At 42.1% G+C, this 24410-nt stretch overlaps 1 protein-coding gene across 1 annotated transcript in view; it reads left to right on the top strand.

The window, feature by feature from the left end:
- Positions 1-13066: 13066 nt before the first annotated feature.
- LOC104569438 (EBF transcription factor 2) overlaps positions 13067-24410 on the top strand; it is a gene marked incomplete at its 3' end in the record, with an annotated part of 115671 nt that continues 104327 nt past the window's right edge. Inside the window, exons 1-6 of the mRNA XM_088539057.1 lie at positions 13067-13233; positions 15448-15604; positions 16608-16671; positions 16977-17032; positions 17409-17482; positions 23960-24028. Of these exons, the coding sequence (XP_088395183.1) occupies positions 13103-13233; positions 15448-15604; positions 16608-16671; positions 16977-17032; positions 17409-17482; positions 23960-24028 (551 nt within the window). The remainder of the gene's footprint in view (positions 13234-15447; positions 15605-16607; positions 16672-16976; positions 17033-17408; positions 17483-23959; positions 24029-24410) is intronic.

Here is a 24410-nt window from a genome sequence, read left to right as displayed (position 1 = left end):
CTGCTAAAAGAAAAATTGCTAATTGTTGGCTAAAATACTGTGAAGTGGAAGTGAAGCCTACAGAAATTATAACTTTCATTCAGGTCTATTTCCAAGTTATGTTAAATTTTCTTAAGACTTTCTTCCAATGCTGTGAAAAGATTCACTTCACAAATCATTATATTTCAGATAAGCTTCTGAGTTAACTTATTGTATAGGAAATGAAAGTGGCTGGCAAAGGTGAGATGAAGAGTAGAAAACTATTTCAGCATTTTTTTCCTTCTCTCTAAAGAGTTCTTCAGTCAGATTGTTGGCTTAACTTCTACATCAGAGCTTGATTCATGACTCAGCTGCAATTTTATTGCTGCCCTTTCTGTTTTGGGTGGGAAATGTTATATATAAGCATCACTTTCTCCAGCTGAGAAAAAAAATAATGCTTAGCTCCCGCATGTCCCAAGAGGTCTTCAGACCCATAAAAATGATAATGTTACCTTATGCTCTCCCATAAGCCATGCAGTGAAATATATCCACTGATAGTTATCTTTCAGGCAGCTGAAAGATGATGATTGAAAAGATATATGCCCTCTCCTCCTCCCCCCTGGGTATCTATTTTATTTTATTTTTTTTTTTTGACAATCAGTACAACTTGTTTTCGGGAGTTTAGAAGTGGCATATGTAATTTTTTCACTTTCAGAATAGCCCAAACTGGAGACAACTGGATTGTTGCCATCTATTAACTATTTTCTGGCCTGTAAGGGATGAGCTTTTTCTGGGTTTTAGTCTAATTCCTAGTGGACATGCGCCCTTGAAAGTTAAAGCCACCCTTCCTGCTGGAAATCTTTATTGCTACGGTCATCAGAAAGACTAAAGAATGAGTTCATGAGTGTGCCCTGGAAATCCTTTCTGGGAGATGATCCCAAAAAACGGGGCTGGTCACCCTTTAGCTCTTCAGTCAAATCCCATCCATGATGCAGTTTTATTTGGCTCTAAGAGTACTGTAGGCTGCATGTGCTGCACAAGAACAGTATAGAAAAGTAATTCTTTCCTAGAAGGCTTTGCCCATAAGTGAAGTTTCTGCTGCGGCTGAGGCAGCAACGCTGCTTGTCTCGTAGTCGTCACCAAAACCCTGCAGTAATGCTGCCACCTATGGAAAATTTGGAAGCCTGACCTTTGCAATCCAGCTCACACATGTGCAGCTGTGAAAACAGGATTTGAACAGGCCTCGCTGATCTGCAGATAGAGCTCCATGTTTTTTATTAGGTCTTTGTTAATCTAGGCACAAGGCAGATCAAATTCTCTTCCTCCCAAATAAATCGGTTTTGAAATTGAAATTGCTTCCGGAAATTGGTCCTTAAGGCAATATTTTTGCTTGACACTGGCACCCCGAGGCCCCCGTGTAAAAATACCGCTGGCTCGTTATGCTAAGTGCTGCACACACTTCAGAGAGCACTGGAGCTGGGCAGTGTTCCCAGCCCTCCTTCCTGACACGATGGACTGAGGCGTAAGGAGCAATCTGGTGCTAGGAGGAGACACAGGACTTACTGGCCATGTGTGATATGTTTGCATGCACATGATGGGGCATTGGAGACTGTGGTGCACCTGTGCTCCGGGGCTTGTTTCCAGGTGTTGGATGTTGGGGACCATTATGAGAAAAGACCCCATTTTAGGTGTGAGGAGGATGGGGAGATGGTGGGCCAGGCTCTGTGGTCTAAATGGGTGTTATGGAGTTGCAACCACATGTGCGGTGGGCCCATGGCCGTGGGTGGGAGACGGTCTGCAGCCTCAGGAGCCTTTGCCCAGAGAGGAGCATGGCTCAGCCTTTGCCTTCGTGTGGCCCTGGCCTGCAGTGGGGAGCTGAGAGGGGGACAGCTCGTTACGTCCTCGTGCCGCCTCATTGCCGTGGTGCAGCGCGGCCCCGGCAGCTGGGCACGGGCGGGTGAGGCCGCCAGGTGCCGTCGCTGAGGGCTGAGTGCTGAGGGAGCCCGCGCGGGGCAGAACCTTCCAGAACCGCGCGGGGCCCCTGAGGTAACGCGGCGCGCTCAGCCGCGCTGCTGCTTTTAACAGCTTCTCCCTGCTAAAAAATGATCTCCTGACAGGTAGGAGCTGGCTTAGAGAGCCATGGCAGTATGGGGAGGAGCGGGAGGGTGGGATGTAGTCATCTTTTTGCAGTACCTTGATTTTTTTTTCTGGTGGGGGCAGCCTGTGGTCTGGCATAAATGGCAGTTTTTCCATCAGAAATGGCATGGCAAGAGCTGTCTTCAGCCGGAGAGCCCCTTCTGCCCTGCAGTAATGACTCTCCCCTTCCCTCTGTGGGCTCTGGCATGGGAAGATCTTCAGTTTCACTCAGTTTACTGTGGGCAGGACTGTGGGCTTGCAACATGTAGGTAATATTTGCTTATGGGCGACTTGGACAAATCCTTTAAAATATCTCACCTTTCCTTTCCCGTCCCTCCAAAAAACAGAATTTTATTGCAACTTAAATACTTCCAACCTTTTTAAACTCTTAAAAGACAGGATAAAAGTGATAGAGGTTGAACTGTTCTTAATTGAGTATATTGGAGTATGGCTGTGACCTAATTCTGTCTGACCAATAAGTGTATTTCAAAGAGGGTAGATGTCCCATATGTTCCACTTTTGCACATTGAAATATTTTAAGCAACTTATCAAGACAAGCGTTTCTGAAGTATAATGTGTTATGCAGAAATGTTATCATAACTGATGCTTCCCTTTTTATTATAAAGCGTAACTTGGTTTGTGAAGCGACGCTGTGTAACAAGCTGTAGTGCAACCTGTCTGCAGGTAGTGGCTGACTAACAGGTGGTGGCACCAGAGCCCTGTGGTGACTGTGAGACAGGCTGGAAGCTGCAGGAGTTTCGGCTTGTGGAGGATTTGTCTTTGTGGTGCCAGTTGTCTAACCCATAGCCTCTGACGCTAAAGTAGTTCCACAGGGTATGTGCGCAGAAATGCTGTCCTCATCTGTTAGTGTGACATAGCAGGAAATATTCTCCTTTCGTGGACAAAAGATGGTGTTCCTCGGTGATGACAAAGAATAATGTGAGATAAAATAATGCAGCATCTCTGCGTTGAATGTAGAGACTGAACAAACAAATGCTCATTTTATGAAATGTTATTTGAGGAGCAGATATGTACAGTACGTAGTCTTGCAGCTCTTTATTTTCTAGACATCAGTTTGAACTTAAGATACTGCAAGGAGGAAAGAAAAAATTATAGGGAAAAGTCTGTTGAAACACAATATGGTGCAGAGGACAGAAAATGCATCCTCGCCAGAACAGCATTGCTGTGATCACTTATTTTTTTTTTTTCCCCCCCAGGATATATGAGTAGGAGGTGTAATATTCATTTGGTATTTCTCTATTTTAACTGTATGTAGAATGGGCCTCAGCGTTGTAATAACAATAAATAAATAATAATGTGTGTTAAATTCCATCAAGACATAGCAGGCAAGTAAAGCTATTCAGGTTGTTCATGGATTAACTCTAAGCAAAGTTCTTTGGAATGAAAACCTCAAAAGAGGATTAGGTTTATTTGCTATAAATGAAATTAAGATTCCAGTAGTGTTGTGACTGTACAAACCACAAGGTGGTAGCATCACACAGGTAAATGCTGTATGAAATTCCTTGGAATTTTTTTTTTTTTTTTTTATACCATTTACCTGTCCTTTTGACTTGTGCCACAGCTGAGCCTTGCTCCACTTTGGTAGTATTTGAGATCTGGCTTTTGTCTGTCTACTCAAACTTTTAAGGTCCTTGCTTGCTCTGGAATTGAAGTCTGTGTCTGTGGGCTTGATGACAGCTACCATGCAATCCCTCCAGGCCTACTGAAAGTGCTGCTAGCAAGATCATCTTGGGTCATCAGTTCAGCTCTGTTGCCTCTTTCTTGTGTGCCTCAATCAGTCCTCCCCCTCCACAAGATCTTTCCATTGCTCCTTCCGTACTTTCTCCACTGGTATCAAAGTGCTGCTTTATCAGCCTGCTTGCCGTCACCTTTACCCTGACAGTGGTGCAGGTTTTGTTCCATTTTCCCCGTGCCTGCAGACAGTCTCCTATGTAGATCATCTATCACTGTCTGAGGAGAAAGTTGCCTCGCAGGCTTCTCAGACTTTGGAACTTTAAAACAGAATCTACTGATCTCTTTCTCTTTCCTGCAGGAAGGGATTCTCTAGCTTGCTCAGAAGGTGAACTTCCTGAAAAGGACATAGGGCAAAACTATCTACTTTATTTTGAGGTCTTTGAACCATGTTGGCTTGATGAATTTAAAAAATAAAATTCTATGTTTTTGTGGTTGGCATCTGCCAACTGAATGGCTGATAAGTACTCCTGCTTTTCTAAGTACTGCTTTTATATTTAACCTGTAGGAACACACATTTTTATCTTCTCTAATTGGTGTTTGTTTGGCTTGCACACAGATTATGAATTCTTGGATGCATAGGCTTTTTTTTTTTTTTTTTTTTTTTTTTTTTTTTTTTTGACTGTGTATCATCTTAGACAAGAAGGACCTGGTCTCATGTCTGCGTTTCCACCATGACAGAAAGCACAAGACTGGTGTGTTGTGAAGTCAGTGAGCAGATGTCCAAGAGCAGCTTGGCTATCACTGAAACTGATGGCAAAACTTTCACAGCTGGTCCAGTTCCCTAACTCTGTATCTGTCGTAATTAGGAACAACAAATGTACCTAAGACACTAGGGGACAGGAAATCAGTGCAGATGTTGAAACATGTCAGATATCAAATATCTGGTTCCTATCTTATAAAATAATAAGACCAGGTGTAAAATGGCAGTTCCGTTTAAGTATTAAGACTTGTAAACTATATTCCCCATTTTAACAAAAAGTGTGGAAAATTTCTAATCATTGAATAATATTATAGAACTCTATAATAACATTTTTCTCAATATTTTAAGTCTTGCCCGTAGTGGCAAGCTAAACATATATAATTTTATATACATTATAAATGTACATATGTTCGTACATACGGTATATATGTTAAAACTTTTATGTGTTTCAAATTGAAGTTGTTTTTAGATAATACTGTAAATACAAATGAGTGCATTTGGCTCATTAAATCAATCCTTGGTGGAAAGGCAAAGGTTGTCTTGTTCCCAGCCCACAGAATGTTCCTTAAAACAGATGTTTGTGTCTTGGCTGTAGCAGGTTTATTTCTTAAATGTAATTGTTTTGCAGGGTATGTGGCAACTGTGCCAATAATTGAGCCTAGGGGAAATATTTTCACATATTCATGGGTATCACTGTCCCAGAATTCGGGAGCTGCTGAGGTCTAATCTCATCTTTGCAGCCAACCGGCTGCAACTTTTACTTCCGTGTTCTCCCACTTACCCTATCAGCGTATAGGAATAATACAATAGCACTTACCTAATGCAGGTACATTGAAGGGGGCAGGGGGAAGGGCTAATGATTTTAACAAACCCTTATGGGGAACTGGATGAGTGTTTATATTTGGCCATTCATGGTAATGGGTTTTGTCAACTTAATGTGTTTAATTAAGAAATATCTGATTTGACTATCACTGTGTTGTACTTTTATGAAGGCTAGTTTGCAGTGGTCAACACTTGCACTGAAAAATCAGGAAATGAAAAATGAAAATATGAAGAAAATAGCATTGTATGGGTCTGTCCTTCAATAAGCACTCCCTCCACTTAGCATTAATCAGATTTTCTTCAGCATTTAGTCTATTATGATTTGGAGGTATGAAATAAGCAGTCTTAATGAAAACTTCCTAGTGATTTAAAGAAAGTACTGTGACTAACTGGTGTGGCCTTACACCACTTACCCTGTGTGGTACAGAATCGAGTGGCAGTGGAGACAGTGGAACTGTGTGGTTTTAAGTGTCCTGAGTTGAAGTTGCACTTTGTCCTTCGAGCTTTCCTCCTCTACCTCCATTTCATCTTCTCTCCCTCTGTCTCTCTTCTCAGATTGCAGGCAGTGCAGTGCAGGAGCTGTAGTTCAGCTGGTTTAGGGCCTCGGTATACTAGGTATTGTACAAGTTAGTAGCATCATCCTGGACTGTTTCTATGTTTAACTTGGATATCAGTGGAAGAAGCAAGCAGCTGGTAATTGTTAAAGATCTCCAGCATGTGCTCACTATCAGCAAAATCCTTCATCAATCCATAGGAATAATAACAATTTACACTTTACTGATTTGTAGCTAGATGATTACTAAATGGGCCACCTAGAAGGATATGAGCATGAAAACAAATTGTTCTTGCTAGAACTGATCTTGCTGACTTGTGGCAGATTATGAATGGAGGAAAGGAAATTATATGCCATATGTTTCAACATATTCTACCCTTCAGATGCTCTGAACACATGCGATTGAAAACAACATAGGGTGTTTTTCTTCCCTAAAGCCAAAAAATATATGTGGACCACAGAAGTCTGCATCTGCTCAGGGCTCCCTCTGAAACCCACTGAATCTGCTCATCCATTTTGTTTCTGCTGAAGTCCTGGGGACTTGGAGTCACTAAGGTCTTATTTTATATCTTTGGCAAGTAGGTAAATGTTAGAAAAATAAGATGAAAGAAAAGCATGAGGAATACTGGTTTTGTCTTCCCCTCTTCGCCCACTGTGCATTACTCAGTGAGTGTGCACTGAATACCTATAGTAGTGCTGTCAGTCATAGAAGGACTATCCCAAGTATAGGTATCTTCTGATGAATCACAGCTCATGTGGTAGTTCTTAGTGTTTCTTCTATACGTAGGAGAATAAAATAAGGAGAAATGTATGTGAGCTCATATTATGGCCTCCTGCAGCAGCTGCTGTACTGTAGAGTGGCTCATGGTTTATAATGAAGTGAGGGAATCTACCCAGCACAGAGCAGACTCCGACTAGGCTTCATAAAGGTGCCTTTTTACTTTGGGCTAGTAATCTTTCATCAGAGTGATCTAACTTGGATTCTTTGCTTATTTGTGTTATCAGCTAGTTCTAATTGGCCTTTAACTTGTTTCTTTAAAAAAAAAAAAAAAAAAGTCCTGAGGTTTCAAGAAAGAGATACACTTTTCATATGTTACTATTTTGATATTTTCCTTTATCATATGAGAATTTCATGTGTTTGCCCAAGTACAAGAACATCGGCCTTGAGTTAATCATCTTATAAATGTGCTTCTGGACTTTCTTATCCTCTGATTTCAGCTTTGCTGGTCCTAGTTTCTGGTTCTGGTTTTAAGTAGTGGAGCTTGTGCCTCAGCTTCTCAGTCTATTCAAGAGTAATGTGGTGTGGTTTAGGGGAGTTTGTAGTACTTGAGCATTTTGCAAACACTGAAACTGAGTTATAAATGAGTCTAACAATAAGAAAGTCAAATGCTATGATGGAGCTAAGAAGGACTTCTCAGTAGCACTGGTCTGGTCTAATCCAAATCCTGTTGGAAGTCAAAATGTTTCCAACAATTGGACCAAACTCCATAATCTCTTTTATTTTTGTGTGCTGAAGTTCTAGATCTATCATAACAGTGAAAGGCTGTTGGAAAGTCTGAGGTGGGTCTACTTAACTCACTTGGGTTAGGCGAGCATGAAGATCAGTATACTTTCCCCTTAGGAAACAAATGCCTCTTCTTTGAAAAGTCTCTATATGCCTGGAAAATGACTGCACTTTGGGAACTGGTACTTTCCTAGGTAGCTTGCCTTAGCTGGGGACTGTTCTTTAGGTCAATCAAAACAGTGCAACAAGATACACAGTAGATACCTGCTGCTTCCTCCTCACCCCTTTCTTCTGCTACCTGGAAGCAGAACTATCCAATTTGTAGTTAGAAGTGACAGACTTGCACATGCTACCAATGATAGTTTAGGTGGAAGTGAGTTTTGTGTTACTGTTTAGAGTTTCCAAATCTAAGTGTTGGACTGTGCTACAAATGAGGAGGAACTGGAGAAACTTTAAAGTGTTTGCAGTTCTTGTATTTTAAAACACTTTTTAAGTCTTTATCTGGAAGATCCTTAGGGTTATCTAACTTTTGAGCAGGCGATGTGTCCCCCTGACATCACTTCAGAGTCACCATTCATATAATAAAAATTAGACACCCGTTTAAAACAAGGCTGAATTGAATTGAGAAATAAAAATGAGGCCCTCATTGTACAGATCTGTAAGTATGAACTTAAGCATGAAAAGTAATTGTTCTAAGACCACTCTAGTGGCTAATGTAGTTCAAGCACCAGTATCAAATGTTTGTAGGATTGGGCAAGGCTTTTTATTTGGTTTATACATTAATGAAGAATGAAATTAATTCTAATCTTTGGTATATCTACGTATAGGCAGGTGGCTGTGGAGGCTCTGTTTGACAGCTCAGGTTGGATCATAAGTATGTATAATCTGTGGGACAATCAGACTGTAATACCTTAAAGTTCTGTTTCTCCTTATGAAGTATATTTAAGACAGTCTTTATACAGAGACACTGAAAAATGCTTTTTTTTCCCCCTCACAAAGTGGAAAATGAGAATTTCCCAGCATAAATATACGCCCCCTTAAGTATTTTTTTTTGAATGTGCTTGTTGTTTTGAACCTCGGTGTGGTTAGAAAAACAAACTTCAGGTTTCTCAAATCTGCATCATAAAATAATGTACTCCTAATGGTAAGATATTGTTTGCCAACATGTTCTAAAAAATGTACTAGGCAAAATGCAAAAAGTATCTTAAAAGAAAAAATGTTGGCTATAAAACCTAGCAGATGTGTTTTTCTGTTTTAGTGGGGGAAAAAAAAAGTTTTCTTATTGGACTGAATGGGAGACTCAGACTATCTGATGGCTACACCATTTTCTCTCTTTGGGGAAAGATAAAGTGGAGAAGTTATTAAATGTTTTCTTACACATCTGCAAGTTTCACAGCAGTCCTCTGTTCACCGCTTGTAAATGCGATCAGTGGAGCCCTTCAATCTTGCATGTTTTCTAAGCAGCAATGTGGATGGAAAGCTGCTGCCAGGATATAGTGTCCTCGTGATGCAGGAGGGACGGGATGCAGAGGGAGAGCAGGTAGAGCTCAGGATTTTACAGCTATAAAGCCACATTTCTGGTTATTTCCTAATGGTCTGGGGAAAAGGGAAATCAACTATTTTACACTTGGGAGGGGCATGAGAGGGTGTCATTTATTTCCAGCAATTGGGAAATTTTCTTCTGAAAGAACTCTTTAATTTTATAAAACTGGGCTTTATAATAAATGTACAGAAAGCACTTAGGTACGTCATTGTTTTGCATGTTTGCAATTAAGAGTTAAGTGTTTGATTTTCTTTCGTGGTGGTTAGCTGCATGCAGCTGAACTGCTTTAAACCCTTTTATTTAACAATGTATCTAAGATAGTTTTTCCTTTTTTTTTTCTTTTTTTTTTCCTTTAAACTAGCAAGGTTTTGATTTCTATTCAATAGAGGGTCTTAAGAATCAGAAACACAGTCTTAAACTGGTTGGAGTAGCTTTTTGTCCAGATCTGTGTATGGAACTTTGACTGCCCCCAATACATTTCTCATTACACGAATTCAGAAGACAACCTGTTTGGTTCTAGTAGCCCCTTTTCTGTTGCAAGGTATCCCGTGTAAGTAAATATTTTGTTTGCTCTGTGCTTTTGTTAGGCTACTGGAAGTTATTTTTGGGGAGTTCTTTGTTTGATAAATACCGTTAAATTTCAAAAATGTGCTGGATGCTTAAATGCGAATCATGTGCTTTAAAATGTTGAGTTGCTTTTAACTAGAACACTTGTTTCCCGGTATGGGCTTGAAATGAAACTTCCAGGTTACTGGGCAGAGAGGGAAGAATCAATTCTCATTCTTTTTTTCTGACGGGGAGAATGTTAACTTCTGACTCATTCCCTTGAGACACCTGAAGGATGATGAATTCTCACAGATGAGGGGGAACAAGACTGAAATGTTTCTTCCTAAGTGTCCTTTTTAGGAGTCCTCCAACATTCCCATTCTATGCTCCCCTTGAACGGGAGAAGAAGCAGTAGCATATTTAATGCCATGCGTTTAAAGGTCCTGAATGCTAACTTCAGTGTAAGTGCTTCTTCCCGCTGAGGTTTCTAAAATGTAGCGAGAGATGAAGGTTGTCTTTGCTTTGCTAACGAGAGCTTTGAAGGCTCTCGTTAAAACTGCCACCCGAGAGGAGCGTTTTCCTCACCTGTCGCCGCGCCGTGCTGTTCCGAGCCGTGCCGTTCCGAGCCGTGCCGCAGCCACCGCGAGCCGCGACGGAGAGACGCGCCTCGAGCGCGGGGCGAGCGCCGCGGCGCCGCTCGGCGCTTTAGAAACGCTTCCCCCAGCTGTTCGGCGAGCTCCTACTCGTGCCACTCAGTCGCATTTAGAACTAGGTGCAAATACGCCTTTGGACGCTCCCTCCTTCTCCCGAGGTGTGTCCGTCCCTTTGGGGTGGTCCCTTGCCCCCCACTCCGTAAACGTGCTCATCCCTCCCGGAGTTACCTGCTCTCGTTACCTCTGCCTAGCCCGAGGAACCGTCTCCTTGCCCCGAACCGCAGAAGTCTCTAAAATACAAGCCCAAATTAAGCGGCAGTTACACTGCCTGAAATGCTTATTTTACTAAGTGAATTTACAGCAGAGAAGTCTGAGAGAGGGGCTTTTCCAGAACTAAACCGAGTGCTCGCGAGGGAAAGTCTAGATGCGGAGTTAATAATCCCTTAAGTACTTAAGGAGTCCCGTCCTTTAACGAAGCATTTCAAGAAAGAGAAACTTGGCGGGGGTGGGGAGGGAAATGTCCTCCCGAAACTGCCCCCTCGTAGGGCAGCGGGGGGGGTGCTCGGGGCTGCCCCGCCGCGCGCGGAGCCGGCCCCGCTCAGCTGTGCGCGGAGGGCGCAGCTCTGGCGGCAGCTGCTGCGGCCGAGGGGGCGCGACCCGCTGCCCCGGGCGCCGGCGCTTTGTGCCCGCGCGGCGCGGGCTCCAGCCCGCAGGCTGCCCCCGCACGAGCGGCCGGGCGAAGCCTGCCGGGCTCCCGCCAGAGCCGCCCTTGGCGCGAGGAGCAGAGGGCTTGCTAAGAAACCTCCCCCCTTGCGAATGCATCAGCCAAAGCGTGGATCAAGGGGAAACGAACCCCACCTGCTCCGGGGTTAGGAATAAATGCAGAAGCGGTCAGGGCTGCACTGCCGGCAGCGGTCCGAGCACAAAGAAGGGGAGCCTCACGCAAGGAAATGTCCCCGCGCCCGTTGTGAAACGGTCAAGAAAATCGCCGTATTGTTCCTGTGATGAGTCTTACCATCATCTCTGTACGTTTACGTTGTATATTCTTATTTTCTTACATGTTTTGAGTATTTTACTTAAAATCTCAAAGATACTAAAATTGTGCGGTAAAGGATTGGCCTCAACTTTGTAACACCATTAAACTGCCCTTGCTTTTCTCTTACCATAAAATAACGCCAGCTTTGCCTTTGGCTAACCTGACAAAATCACCTACTGCATATTTATCATTTGGGGGGGGTAGTATGGTAAGTGTCTTTGAACAGAGATCATGTGAGATGTACTAGTCCACTTAAAATATCACGTCTGTCACTTATGTAAACAGAACAATTCAGAAGTCCAGCTTTGCCCTCAGTTGTGCCTGAATTAAGGATGCTTTTTTTTTTTCTGAAGATCTTACAGGATTTTTTAAGAGACAAATACATAAAACTATGAAAGTAATCTGGCCTTTAATACAAGGTTATGTCTTTGAAATGCAACTAAACGTCTACAGAAAGAGCCAGGTTTTAGTCTGAAAAGGAAACTTTATTTCTACTTCTTTTAAGAAATAAAGCAGGTTCAAGAGGAGCTCTACATAATGAGTTAAGGAAATCCTTGCGCTGTCCCTTTAACTAGCGAACATCTGATTCCCTCATCTGGCAGATGGTCTCTGAGCACAGATTTGCATTCATTGTCTTGAAATCTGTTTTCGCGTTGGTGCTATATAGATTTCAGAGGCAGATCTATACGCAGATCAGAATACAAAAGGGCTAGAAGGAAAATAGCACTAAGGCGGAAGGATTTGGGAAAATGGGGGGGGGGGGGGGAGAGGAGAAAAAAAAACAGGTATCGTCCCGGTTCGCAGCTGCCCGGCCCGGGAAGAGCTCCGCTCTCCTGCCGCGGTCTGCGGCACTCCTGCCTATCTAAGAGGGTACGAAGATGTTTGAGGGCCGGACCTGGCAGCTCGCGTGTAGTGAGAAGTTGGGGCTTTCCTGGCGGTTGCGGGCCCGTGGCTTGCGCAGGCAGTCTCTGCATCCAGAACGCCTGTAGCCATCTCTGCGGAGAGCTCGGCAGTTCCCCGGAGCGCTGTTGTTTTTAAATATCGCGCCTGAAAAGAAATCGGCCAACTAGCTCTGTGATTGCTTTACGCTTTTATTAAAGTATGGAACAGATTTCAAAACGACAACAACAAACTCGCTGCGTTTAGCACCGCTTAGTCGGGATGCGGCAGGAAGACTTGGTGTGGCGCTGATAGGCGTGAAATTGGGTTGGAGTCGCGGCGGCCGCCGCTGCCGCCAGCGCAGCGCAGCGCCGGGCGCGGAGAGGCGCCGCTCCCGGCCCGGCCGCCGCGGCCCGCGCGCTCCCCTCCGGAGCCGTCCTCGCCCCTGGAATTGTCCTCGCCTCCAATGGGCGCGGCGCTGCGGGCGGCGGCCCTATATGGAGAGGCCCCGCCCTCTTCCTGGCGGTTTTGTGCCGTTGCCGTAACCCGTTCATGGTGACGAGCCGGGAAGTGTCGTCTCCTCCCCGCGCGCCGTGTGAGCAGACTCTGTAGCTCCATTTCTTCCAGTTTATCCCGTTTTTTATTATTATTTTTTTTCCTCTGGATTAGGCAGCAATCAATCCTTCTCCCCGTGTCTTTTGAGAGTCAGGCGGACCTTGTTAACAGCCATCAGTTTCTGGATGCATTTTCCTGCTCGTGAAGGATGATGATACCAGGCAAGACTGAATCAGCGTAACTTTTACTTTGCAAGAGGAAAAACTTTTTTTTTCTCCTATTTGAAGGCATTAAAACACGTAGAATCTTAAAAAAAAAAGTAACAGAAGAAGTTGGTTTTAAAACTGAACTTTTCCACTTTCTTGGGATTTGTGTGTGTCTATCTCAGAGGCTCTTTTTTTTTTTTCCTCCTCCTTATCCCCCTCCAAAGGAAACTGTTGCTAGTTGGAATAGAGTTTTTAAATGTTTGGGATTCAAGATACTTTAGGAAGAGGACCAATTCTGAAAGATAAATCTCTAGGTTCTGAAATGGATTCCGTCAGGTCCTGGGTCAGAAACGTTGGGGTTGTGGATGCAAACGTAGCAGCACAAAGGTAACGGTAACTGTATTTCTTTCCCCACCTCCCTTTTTTATTCTATTTTATTTATTTTTTTTTTTTAGCAAATCTCTCCTTCACTCCCAGTTGTTGCTTGCAGTAGATACTAACCGTGTCGTTCTCCCCTTCTGTGCCCCTACCTCCCAAGTCTTCTGTAGTCGGTGAGAATTCAAGGTAGTACAGACGGAGAGTAGGGACAAGCGTTGCAGAAACAGAGGAGCGCCGAGATTTCTAAAAACCTGTGCGGAATAACAGGACAGGGCTTCGGATCGTTCTCTCTTTGCACAGAGCGGAGAGGGGGTGGAATTGCTTGTGCCCAGCGACGAAAAAGACTCTTCCCTGCTTCACACTTTCTGGGTCAGAGTTAACGAAGTTGATTTTAACTTAAAAGTAGTTATCTCCTTCCCCCAACATCCCATGTTGTTTCACCTGATTCAGGTAGCTTTGCGGATCCGGAGTGCCAGCCGGCAGGAACAGGCAGCCGCGGGCTGCGGGGACAAGGACGGTTCGCAGGCGGGCGGGACGGGAGGTGCCTGCGGGGCTGGAGCGCGGCCCGCACGTGCGCGGCCGGGCAGCGGCTCCTCTTGGTTCGGTTCGGGGTGGTTGCTTTCCCTCCGCAGCCAAGTCGGCACCCCGTAGTTGTGCTGGGCTCCTTAGGAATGAGATGATGAAAACCACTTCAAGTAAAATATTTTTCTTTTCCTTGCTCCGTGCGTAACACACACATCAAAGTAACCTCGAGCAGGGAAAGGGGGGAAGGCTGAATGGACCTGGAAGCTGGGTTTTTTATTTGTTTAGTGTAGAGATAAGCTGAAGGGTGTGTAACGGTGTGCAAGACTTCATAGAAACAGTAAATCCGTGCCCCGATCCACGGCTGCCCCGTAATCAAGGTGTCCCAAACACTACGGGAGGTGCTGGCAGACCTGCATGAACGTCCACAGACGGTTTAATAAATACAGTGGGTAGTGATGAGGGGAGAGGAAGAGAGGTTTGTGCCTGGGGAAACCGAAAGTAAAAGGAAGTAGCTTCCAAGAAGTTCCCAATCCCGGGGAGCAGTGGAGATGCCGCCGCGTTAGGCTGCGTGGTGGCATCGTCTTTATTATTATTTTTTATTTTTCCCCTTTCCCTCCTTGTCCCAGAGCTCCATAGCATATCAAGGCACCCAAGTTTCTACATGCAGCTTGAGAGGGAGCCCCGAACTTGGTGCAGTGCCGGCGGCTGCGTGCGCTCCCATGTACCTGTCTGATAGGACGAGAAATTCAGGGAAACTTAGGTAGATCTCGGAGCCAAAGACTTTTTGCAATGCAGTGCAGCGATTTGGGGGATTAAAGAAACGAAGCTGTTGCGACTCCCAACTTGTCTGGCGAAATTATTAAGTGTTGCGGAGGTTCATGTGCGCCTAATTACCTCGCAGTAGGTACTGGCCGGCGTTAGGAAGAGGGAGCTACAGCTGACTGCGCTCAGCAGCGCAGCTGCGGCTCGGGACGGGGCAGGCACGGGGCAAGGGCTACTTAATGTGAATTTAAATTCTCTCCCTTTAACGTAGAAACAGGGGACCCAGGCGTCGGTGCAAATAGGTCAGTGACCAAAAACAACACTGACAAACTTCGCTGCCGAAGAAAGTAAATATCTTGCTTAAAGCTACTTGTTTTCTACCGAAAATATAGATGAGGGAGATGACAGTCCGCTTGTAGCAAACGCTTTATGGTCGCTTGATTTCCCCTGGAAGAAAGGTGACTGGGGCCGGACGATACCGCACTTTGAGCTTCTCTAGTAATTTCTTGCATGCAGTTCTCCCCCCCCGCACCCCCTCTCGAGCACTTGCAGTGCAGAAACGAAGCTGACAGGTAAGAAGAAAATATAGGAAGAGCTAAAGGAATCGGTGCATTCCGCAGTAGCCAGTGTTTACAGCGGTCAAGGTTTGTAACTTCCCCTTGTTCTCGCAGTGTCAGTGCGGAGCTCGAGGCCGGGCTAAACCGAGCCTTGGAGCGACGGCTCCGAGCGCGGGGGCTGCCCCGTGGCGGCTCCCGCGCCGCGCGCGCTCACTGGGACGAGCGCTTATTTGTAGCCTACTTTTTGCACAAGCTGAACCATTCCCGGTTTTTCTCCGAACGTGTTCTGCCTTTTCTGTTGTTTTGCCGCAACTACTGCAAAAGCCTTTTAATGTCTTTGTCTCTCCCCAACACCCTATCCCGTATGTTTCCTCTGCAGCGGAGTAGCTTTGTCCAGAGCTCACTTTGAAAAGCAGCCACCCTCCAACTTGAGGAAATCCAATTTCTTTCACTTTGTTCTGGCTCTCTACGACAGACAGGGGCAGCCGGTGGAAATAGAGAGGACAGCTTTTGTGGACTTTGTAGAAAACGATAAAGTAAGGCTTCTCGTCCGTCTTCCTTATTTATTTTCTTTTTTTTTCCTTCCCCCCTCACCCCCCCAAGTTTGGAGCTCCTCTCCTTCCCCAGAGAGCTGCTAACCTTTAATACCTGTTGTCTGTGTCCCTAGCAAAATATAAGCAGCCCTTGGTCAAGGGTTCAGGTGCTCAGGTAGAGCTGCTGCCCTCTGTGTGCTGTTATGGTTAACAGGGCTTGCAAACCTCAGCTGTATCAGGGAATACAATGGGAATTTGATACACCCATTTAAAAATTGCACGGGAAAAATGTATTGTTTTGGTTTTTGTTTGTTTGTAGTTGACAGACCTTCCTAGGTACCCTAGCAGAAGTGGAAACTAAATTCTAATTTATTATAGAGTCTGTTGAGCTTAATTATATTTAATTTTGGACTGGACTCAAAAAGCATTTGATTTCAAATTTTAAATTCATATGTTAAGTGCTTCCTATTGCTCATGCTATCGTCGTCTCCTTTTTTCTTAGTTAAGCACAGGAGTTATTAATTGTGAAGGGTGTTCATAAATATTATCTTTTAGGAAATTACAGGGAAAAATAGTCCAAGAAACATCCCAATATCATAACCTTCAGGAAATAAATATATTTATTGGCTCAAAACAGCACTGTTACTAAAAACCAAGAACGCTGAGCATTCCCACTATCCATCTGCTTAACAGTAACTGACTTGAAATGTTCAAGCTCATCATAAAGTGTTTTGTCTTGAAAAATTTGAGGGCTTTTTAGCAAATAAGGTAGCGAAAAAAGTTCCTGAACCCCTACAGGAAAAAATGTCAGCAGTATTTTGTAGTTTGTCCTGGGTCATTCAGAAGGTTAATATATCCCAATCAGCGATTCTGCCTTGCAGAATTTTAATGAACTTCATTGTCGCTTCCATAATGATTATCAGCTTTTGCATTTTAAATGTGCCAAATAAGTTCTGGAAGATATATTGATATATATGTATGTAGTTTTTTTTTTTTAATTTTTCAGGAGCAAGGCAATGAAAAGACAAACAACGGCACACATTACAAACTCCAGCTCCTTTATAGTAATGGTGAGTCCCCCTCCCCTGTCACCCTCTGTAGATTGCAAACCAAGGTAGGGTTTGTAGGTGTTACTGCTATAGTTTCTAAAACCCCAAACCCACAGAAATTCCTTTGCGTGATGATGGCCCTTGGTATCGGGAAGGGCTCTGAAGTTTACCTTGTGCTGATGGCCTTGGGAAACATCCTTCTGGAAGCAAAATGGTGTTTCCAGAGGCTATGTAGTAAGTCTGGGTGAAACTAGATGTATTAATCCTTGTGACCAGAGAAGGATATCTGTAACAGTGTCGTTTATCACTCTTCTCTCTTGCCCTAGGTGTCAGGACTGAACAGGATCTGTATGTTAGACTCATTGACTCGGTCACTAAGCAGGTAAGCATAGCTACTATGTGCTGTGCTATCCTGTGCCATCTTAATCTTGCTCTTCCCTACTCCTCACCCTGTGTGTTTGTTTTTTCTCCTCTGGTGTTGCTAATATCACTGGACCTTAATTTTGAATTTGAAAAATAATACCAAAAATAATACTCTCGGATCTCCTCTTTGCCTCTGCTGATTATAGTTTTTTAACCATTTTCTAGTGAGTATTTATCTATAAGATGGCTCTCCTGCTTAAAAGCACTTTTGGGGAAGGCATTTATTTGCAAGCCACGATGAGCAATAGTAAAAAGCTTTCACCTCAAATCTGAATATTATGTCAGTTAAGTACCCCCCGGTGCTATTGGTTTACTCGTTTTCTTAATTTTTGTAGCCTATAACTTATGAAGGACAGAACAAGAATCCTGAAATGTGCAGAGTTTTGCTCACTCATGAAGTCATGTGCAGGTAGGATGAATTTATTGACAGTATATGATTTGTTCAGTTTGCTTTTATAGATGCCGAAATGCTCTTTCCATAGAACATGTATGTAGGAGAAGTTTTATTTTTGGTCAGAGAGACTTTTAAAAATATTTAGTTTCAAAATAGTGTATTTTTTAAAAATATATTTTAGTTATTGTTTTTGGTAGTGGTTTTTTTTTTTTTTTTTTGTGTGCAACAATTTGCAAACCCCAGGCCTGCAATCCGGCTGTGCTGTTTTTGTTCCATTAGCTAGGTGTTCTCGTGTTGTTTTATGAAGCATGAGAAAGCTGTAGTTAATATTCCTGTTTATCTTCCTCAAATATTCCACATAATTTAAAGATTTTACTTGAAAATTATAAGGCATTTTTTTCCAGTCGTTTTACCTAGTGAAATATTTTAACGTTCTTAATTAAATTAACAAAATAAATGTTTTTTAATTTTGCTTTGTTCTCCTACTCCTGAAACCCCAATCAAACCAAATTCTAAGTCCTTCCTTTTTGTACCTTGTAAGCAACAGCTATGGGACTTCCATCATTTAATTAGGAAGACACTATTTTTAGCATGGAAAGTGAAAATTAGTAAAATGCAGTTGAGGATGTTTTTAATAACATTTGTGCAAGTCTGTAGTTAACATGTACCTTCTATATGTACCTTGTGCTTCCATGGTAACTTATTACTTTTCCTGTGCTCTGTAATTAAATTTTTTTCAATACATATAACACTGCATTGTCAATGTTCTTATATTAAAATGTGTTAAATTGTGCATAGAATGTTCTTTCATAAAATGAAAGGCAAAACCAATCTTGTCCTTTATTAAACACATTTTGTGATTTAGTGTATTAGTGGGAGGAGATATGCTGTTGAATTGAATGTTGCTGCTTTTAACATTACTGTTCCCGGTTCTATAGGTATATATTTTTTAAGTAATCTAAGTTAATATAATAGCTTAATTGGAGAGGCTTCTTGTCAGGGGAAAGTGTTAGTTTCAGTACTTGAGGTTTGGGAATAGTTGACATAATATTAACTATAATAAGAATTAGGTAAATGTATTTATAAAAGTTTTTATGTGTTTATACGCGCCTTAGGTATTTTAGCTTTGTGCTTTGCTCTCATTAAGAATGTGAGCGTTGCTGCTTCTGACCAACTGTACATGCATCTGTACACGTAGCTTGTGCTGTGTGCGAGGCTCGCGTGGGACGCGCTCTGCCGTGGCCTGTACATATAGAAGATTAAATAGATATGTTTTGGCTTGTTTAGAAATTATATATTTATTTAAATGTATATTTTGCTGTTAGTGTTGGAAGTTTTTAGCTCGCTGTAACTAGGTGAACGTTAGAGAAGACAAAAATAAGAATTTCTATGCGTCTGACTTTCTGTCGGTAATAACAAAAGCACGGCATACTTTGTTTTTCTTCCCCGTCCCTGGGTAGGGAGAGATGGTCTTTTAGAAGTTGAGATCTCAGCAAAGCTCCAACATCAGTACTCGAGTGTATTACTTTAAAATAAAATTCAGTTGGCTTCTTTTTCCCGCTTCCTCTCTGTCCCTCCAAACAATCTGTCCTTCAAAGTGTGAAACACTGTTCACCTTTTGTATATCTGACTGCCATTGATGCCTGTAAACATATTCCATGCTTGATTTAAGGTAGTGTTTTACAAATGTAAACCATTATTCAGATTATACTGAAGTCTCCTGCTTGATAGATTAGCCAAGGAAGAATTACAACTCGGGGACGTCTCTCCATGTAATACACAGATTAGTGAACCAAATCAAAAGCTCCCTGTAACCTAATCAAGACATTTGATTTTAAATGTCTTGTTTTCCTAAAGTATCTCTGAACAAGATGCTGTGTAATCTGAAGCAGAATTACACACATCACTTTGAATAATGCCAAGGGAATGGATCCAACTCTAGTTAAACTTGACATTTTATTTTATTTTATTTAAGTACAATAATCAAATCCTGCTAATTGTGTGCTGCTTAAGTGGCAGCATCAATTTTTAACGCTCCTAGTTTAGTTTGCATTAGTAACATTATATAAAAAATTAATGCCTTGTACTCAGTCTGCTGTCCAAATTGATGCCTATTGTTTTTAAAAAGAGAAGGGTCGGTCTGTCTGTCCGCTTCCTTCTTGCAGTGCTTGTTAGTTGGGATGGGCTGCCCCTGTGCCCGGAATCGGTTGTGTGTTATCACACATGCAGACACTCGTGCTGTATGGAGACAAGTGCATCCAAAAACCTGCATCTCCCGCTCAGCCAGTGACAGATGCATGCTTAGCAGGAAAGTTGTCTAAATATTGATACGGCTACAACAATCTGTCATACCAATTGAAAGTTAAACTCTCAACTCTCAATAATTAGTGCTTTCAGTGAGCGGCTTTATTTATTTGCAGATCAAATTTTTTTCATTTGGGTTATTACAGCCTAATGGGAACTGTTCCTATTAGGCGGGTCTATCGCAAATATGCAGTCTTTTCCTCCCAGTGGTTGGAAATCAAGGTAAACAGTCTCCTCTCCTGGACTAACTTTTTTTTTTTCTTTTTCTTTTTCTTCCAATTATCAACTAAGAGGAAACTAGTTGTTATGCTGCTGCCAGCAACCCCCTATGCCCTCAATGCTCAGAGGGTTAAAAGGTATTATAATTCGAACAGAAGTAGTCTCAGGGCCTACAGCTGGCTAATAACAGAGCTGTATTGAGCGCAGGCGAGCCCCACAGCTGTGACTTTCGCCACAAGGCTCAGACTAGACAGCAGCTCTAATCAGCTGGGCCAGGCGGCCGCTGGGGCCCGTGTCTTTATCGGCCAGATGGTGTGAATTTAGACACTTTTGTTATGCAATTGCAGGGAGGAGTTGAGGAGAAGAAAACAAAACAAAGGCCACCATGCTGTGAGCTTATTTGAGTTTGAAATTAGAGACAGATTTTTTGGGGAAAGGGGGGTGGTTAGGGAAGGGAAGTTGAGGGATGAATTTTAAAACCATTTTAGTCAAGTGTGAGGGGGGCAAAGGGTGCGGGTCGCCTCTGCCATGAACCTTCTGGGGTGTTTGGTTTGTAGATGTGGCATGGAGAGCGATGGGTTCGGGGACTGGCTTTTCTGGTTTGTTTTTCCAGGAATGTTCATAATATATTATTTTTCTGTCTAGATCTAGTTAGAGGGTAAAGTAAAACAACTCAAAGCGCAATAAGAAAAGGTGTAGAGAAGACTGGTATTTGGCCTTGATATCCTTCTTTTAAGCAAATAAGTACCCATGAAGATATGTTTCTATGACACTTTTGTATTAGGACCTTAAATATGGCTGAAGTCATAGCATTCATTTTCTTTAATTGAGCATTATATCCTTGATTCTGGACCACCAGAGTTTGGGATTTTTGCCACTGACTTAAAATGGAATAGATCAATTATGTTACAGGCAGCACTTGTTTTACAAGGGCAGTGGGAATAGAAGTACCTGAGTACTGGGTTGAAATACTTGGAGATGAGACAGTGGTTTAAAGTTTTGAGAGGTACTTTGCTAGAGCTTTCACCTGAAATATCCTTAGTCTTTAAAAACACTCCGGCTGATGTGTAGACTACTCATTCACTGGAAAAGAATGACTGTTTTCCCTACTAAAGAGAAAATGTTTCATATATCTTGAGGCTGAAAATGTGTTGTGGTCCAAGGAAATAATCTAGCCATCTAGCAGAAATCTGTTTTCCAAATGAGGACTGATAAGAAAGTAGATATTTGTAAGAAGATTGGAAGACTTTGGCTGTAAGTTACAGTTTTAAAAAGAAAAGTCTGAAATGTTGCTAGAAGTGCATAGCTTTGGTAATTGTGCAAACTAAAATGAAACAAGATATGCTAGTTTCAGATCCCAGATACATTGCACTCCAATCGCAGGGTATTCCTTCTGAGCGCTTAGTCCACAAGGAAGCGGCAGCGTCTCTGGAAGCGTGGGAGATGGAGTGCAGGTCGTTCCGGCTCGTCCTTCCCCAGCGGTGCTGGGTGTGATGCAGCCGGCTATATTCTTGTTAGGAGTATCTGCATGAGTTATATGACTATAGGCCATCTCTTTTAGTATCATTGCAAGGAGGGGAGAAAACGGCTGTTTCAGCTAGCTGTAAAAAAATATAACATTACTACAAAAATATTTTAAAATTTGCACTCCTTTGTTGTTATATTATAGTGGTATATTCGGTTAGAAACCAACAAGGCATTTGCTCCTGGTAGTATTTGCAATGCAATGAAATATTGGACCTGCCAAATTCATACAGTTCTAGCTTTTTTTTTTCTTTCTCTTTTTTTTCCCCTATTGAAAATAATACCATATGTCTGTTGTTTATTACAAAATTTGCACTCTTTATAAACAGTCATAAGGCAGTGAAGCACATATGACATACTAAAAGTTAGGAGTTGGAGAGAGTGGGGAATTCTTAGCTAGTGTGAATTATCATAGCTTTACTGGAGTCAATGGAGCTGTGACAATTTACAGCTGCTGGAGGGTCTGCCCCAGGGATTTTTAAATATTTAGTGCATCCTTTTATTTTAAAAAGGACTAACGTGGATGAGTAAGTGCAGGTTTGAGGCAAAGGGAATGTAGAAATGTTGAAACAGTGCTGCTATTCAAATAGATTTGCTAGTTTTATCATCTTGTGGGCAATTTCAGCTTGCGAAGGGAAAGTTTTGGTGCACAGTAACTTATGGATAAAATGCATACATTTGAACATTTTAGTACCTGAAGGAGTGTGTGTGTGTGTTTTTTTTTTTTAAACACTTATTTTAGGTAGTTATAGTTGAATACTATGCATTTCAAGGGAAAAAAAGCTTCTTTATTCTTTTACTATATTTTGTACAGCTTTCAGTGAATTCAAGCTTTTTTTTTTTTTTTTTTTTTTTTTTTTTAACTGCTGTGGTTACAATTGGTGAAAGCTGAGGGATTCAGTTTGATTTAATTTCACAGATGTATTCAGCCCCTGTATTGCCATACAGAAAAGTTAACTATCTCTTGATTCTGTAGAATTTAAATTCTGTAAGTTTAAATAACCTCAGATGTGATGAATTTATTTTGGAGTGGCACTTGTGTAACTGAGGACATAATTTGCCTTTTGAAGCATACGGAAGTTCTGGTACAGAGTATGCTCAAAAGTACCATGATTCTGCTCTGGAGTTTTGTGTTGCTCTTCCTTCTCATGTTAGGTTTTGTCAGAATAAACTATCTGAGCACTGGGACAGCTTAACTTCTAACAGACTTTGTTGCTATAAGGTACATTTTTAGAATGGAGAGAGAAATTCAGATCAAGGCTGCTTTTTAGTAGCTCTGATACTCAGCTGGAGTAAATGAAAGGATCATCACTCTCATTAGTGAGAGTAGCAGTGGAAATCAAGTAATGATCTTTCTCTTGAATTTTCTTGAAATGGGGCAAAGAGATGTAGCAGTTTAGTTCTTGTTTCCCTGAATGTTTCACTGAATTTAATTCAGTGGGACTGAAGAGTGCTGAATAGCTCCTGGGAATGGGTTGGGGTTGTATTATTCTGTACTGTCTCATGATACGTGTGTGTATATAAACATACATACACATACAGTGTATAAGTGTGCATGCACATACATACATGGAAACCATTCTGCAATGTGTACCTTATTGTAGGCTCCTCAGGACAGCAGCATTACCTTTTTTTTTTCAGATCAGATAAATATATTAATTTTTACTCCTGTATTTTAGGCAAAATAATTGCTGCCGTATTTCAGGTAACAATTTAATAATAATGATTTAAATGCACCCAAATTATATCGTAAACTTATTGGAGCTGGTTGCAATTTCTTTACCATCATGTAGGTGGCCACACAATCAAAATCAGGTATAAATGTAAGCATAATATCCAGGGCTGCTTATCACAGAAAGAGTTTCAGAGACTTGCAGATGAAATTCGAATCTGGAAATTTTCTCTTCAGATCCTTAATAAAGTCTCACTGTATGTTCAGTTTCTCTTTTTCATTGGTGTTGCTGTACAGTTGAAGTTTTCTATGGACATGTGAAAATTTAGAGTTACTTTATATTTAATAAACAAAAAATCAGATATTAAAGCAGTAGGTTGCTTATAGTTAATTTTAATACCTTCTTTTAATGGACTTTTAGCCATACACATGATTCTTATGTCTGTAATGTGGTTATAACATCTGTTAATCATTTATAAATCCTTTATAAATAGAGCCTTAGTCTAAAGTGTGACCATATTGCTGTTCATTTTGGCTCAGAATTTCAAAAAAGACTAAAGGGAGCCAGGTGCCAAACTCCTGCTGAATAGACCAGGATTTGGGCACCCAATTCCCTCAGTCTCTCTCTATTCTGAAAATGCTAGCCAGAACTTTCTCAGCTGCTTTTTTAGGGCTAATGCTGAATCCTGAAGCTCGCCAAACAAGACTTTCAGGTGGTTGCTTTACTATCAGCTCACGATAATTCTTTAATCTCGTTTTGTCCCTCCCTATAGTCGGTGCTGTGAGAAGAAAAGTTGCGGCAACAGAAATGAGACTCCCTCTGACCCTGTGATCATTGACAGGTAGGAAACGAGTCCTTGTTTTTGCACAAAAGCAAACCCAGAGAGCGGTGTGTGCTCTGAGGCAGCTCCGGGGCTTGGTGGCTGCAACCTCTACTGCTCTTAGGTGCTTGTGAGTCGTGACTCTTTAGAAAAATGCTAGCCTAAGAGTTGGTGGGTTGGTTACCTTGAGTCCGTTTGGATTTATCTTGAAGGAGCTGTTGATATATATATATGTGTGTGTGTATATATGATATTCTGTGTGTCTATCATTTTCATTGTGACCAAATATTCTACGTATGTGTGTCTGAATGTTGTCTGTTTGCCAGGGATATGATCCAACTAGATCACTAAAACAGGAAAAAGCTTTGAGCAGCTTGGTAGCTTCATTAATATTCTTTAGCAA

The sequence above is a fragment of the Tinamus guttatus genome, unplaced genomic scaffold (genome assembly GCF_059628265.1).
Source record: "Tinamus guttatus ecotype Peru unplaced genomic scaffold, ASM5962826v1 Tinamus_guttatus_pri_ptg001356l, whole genome shotgun sequence".
Taxonomy (NCBI): Eukaryota; Metazoa; Chordata; class Aves; order Tinamiformes; family Tinamidae; genus Tinamus; species Tinamus guttatus.
Note: the sequence above shows the minus strand (reverse complement) of the source record. Positions and strands in the feature narration are given on the sequence as shown.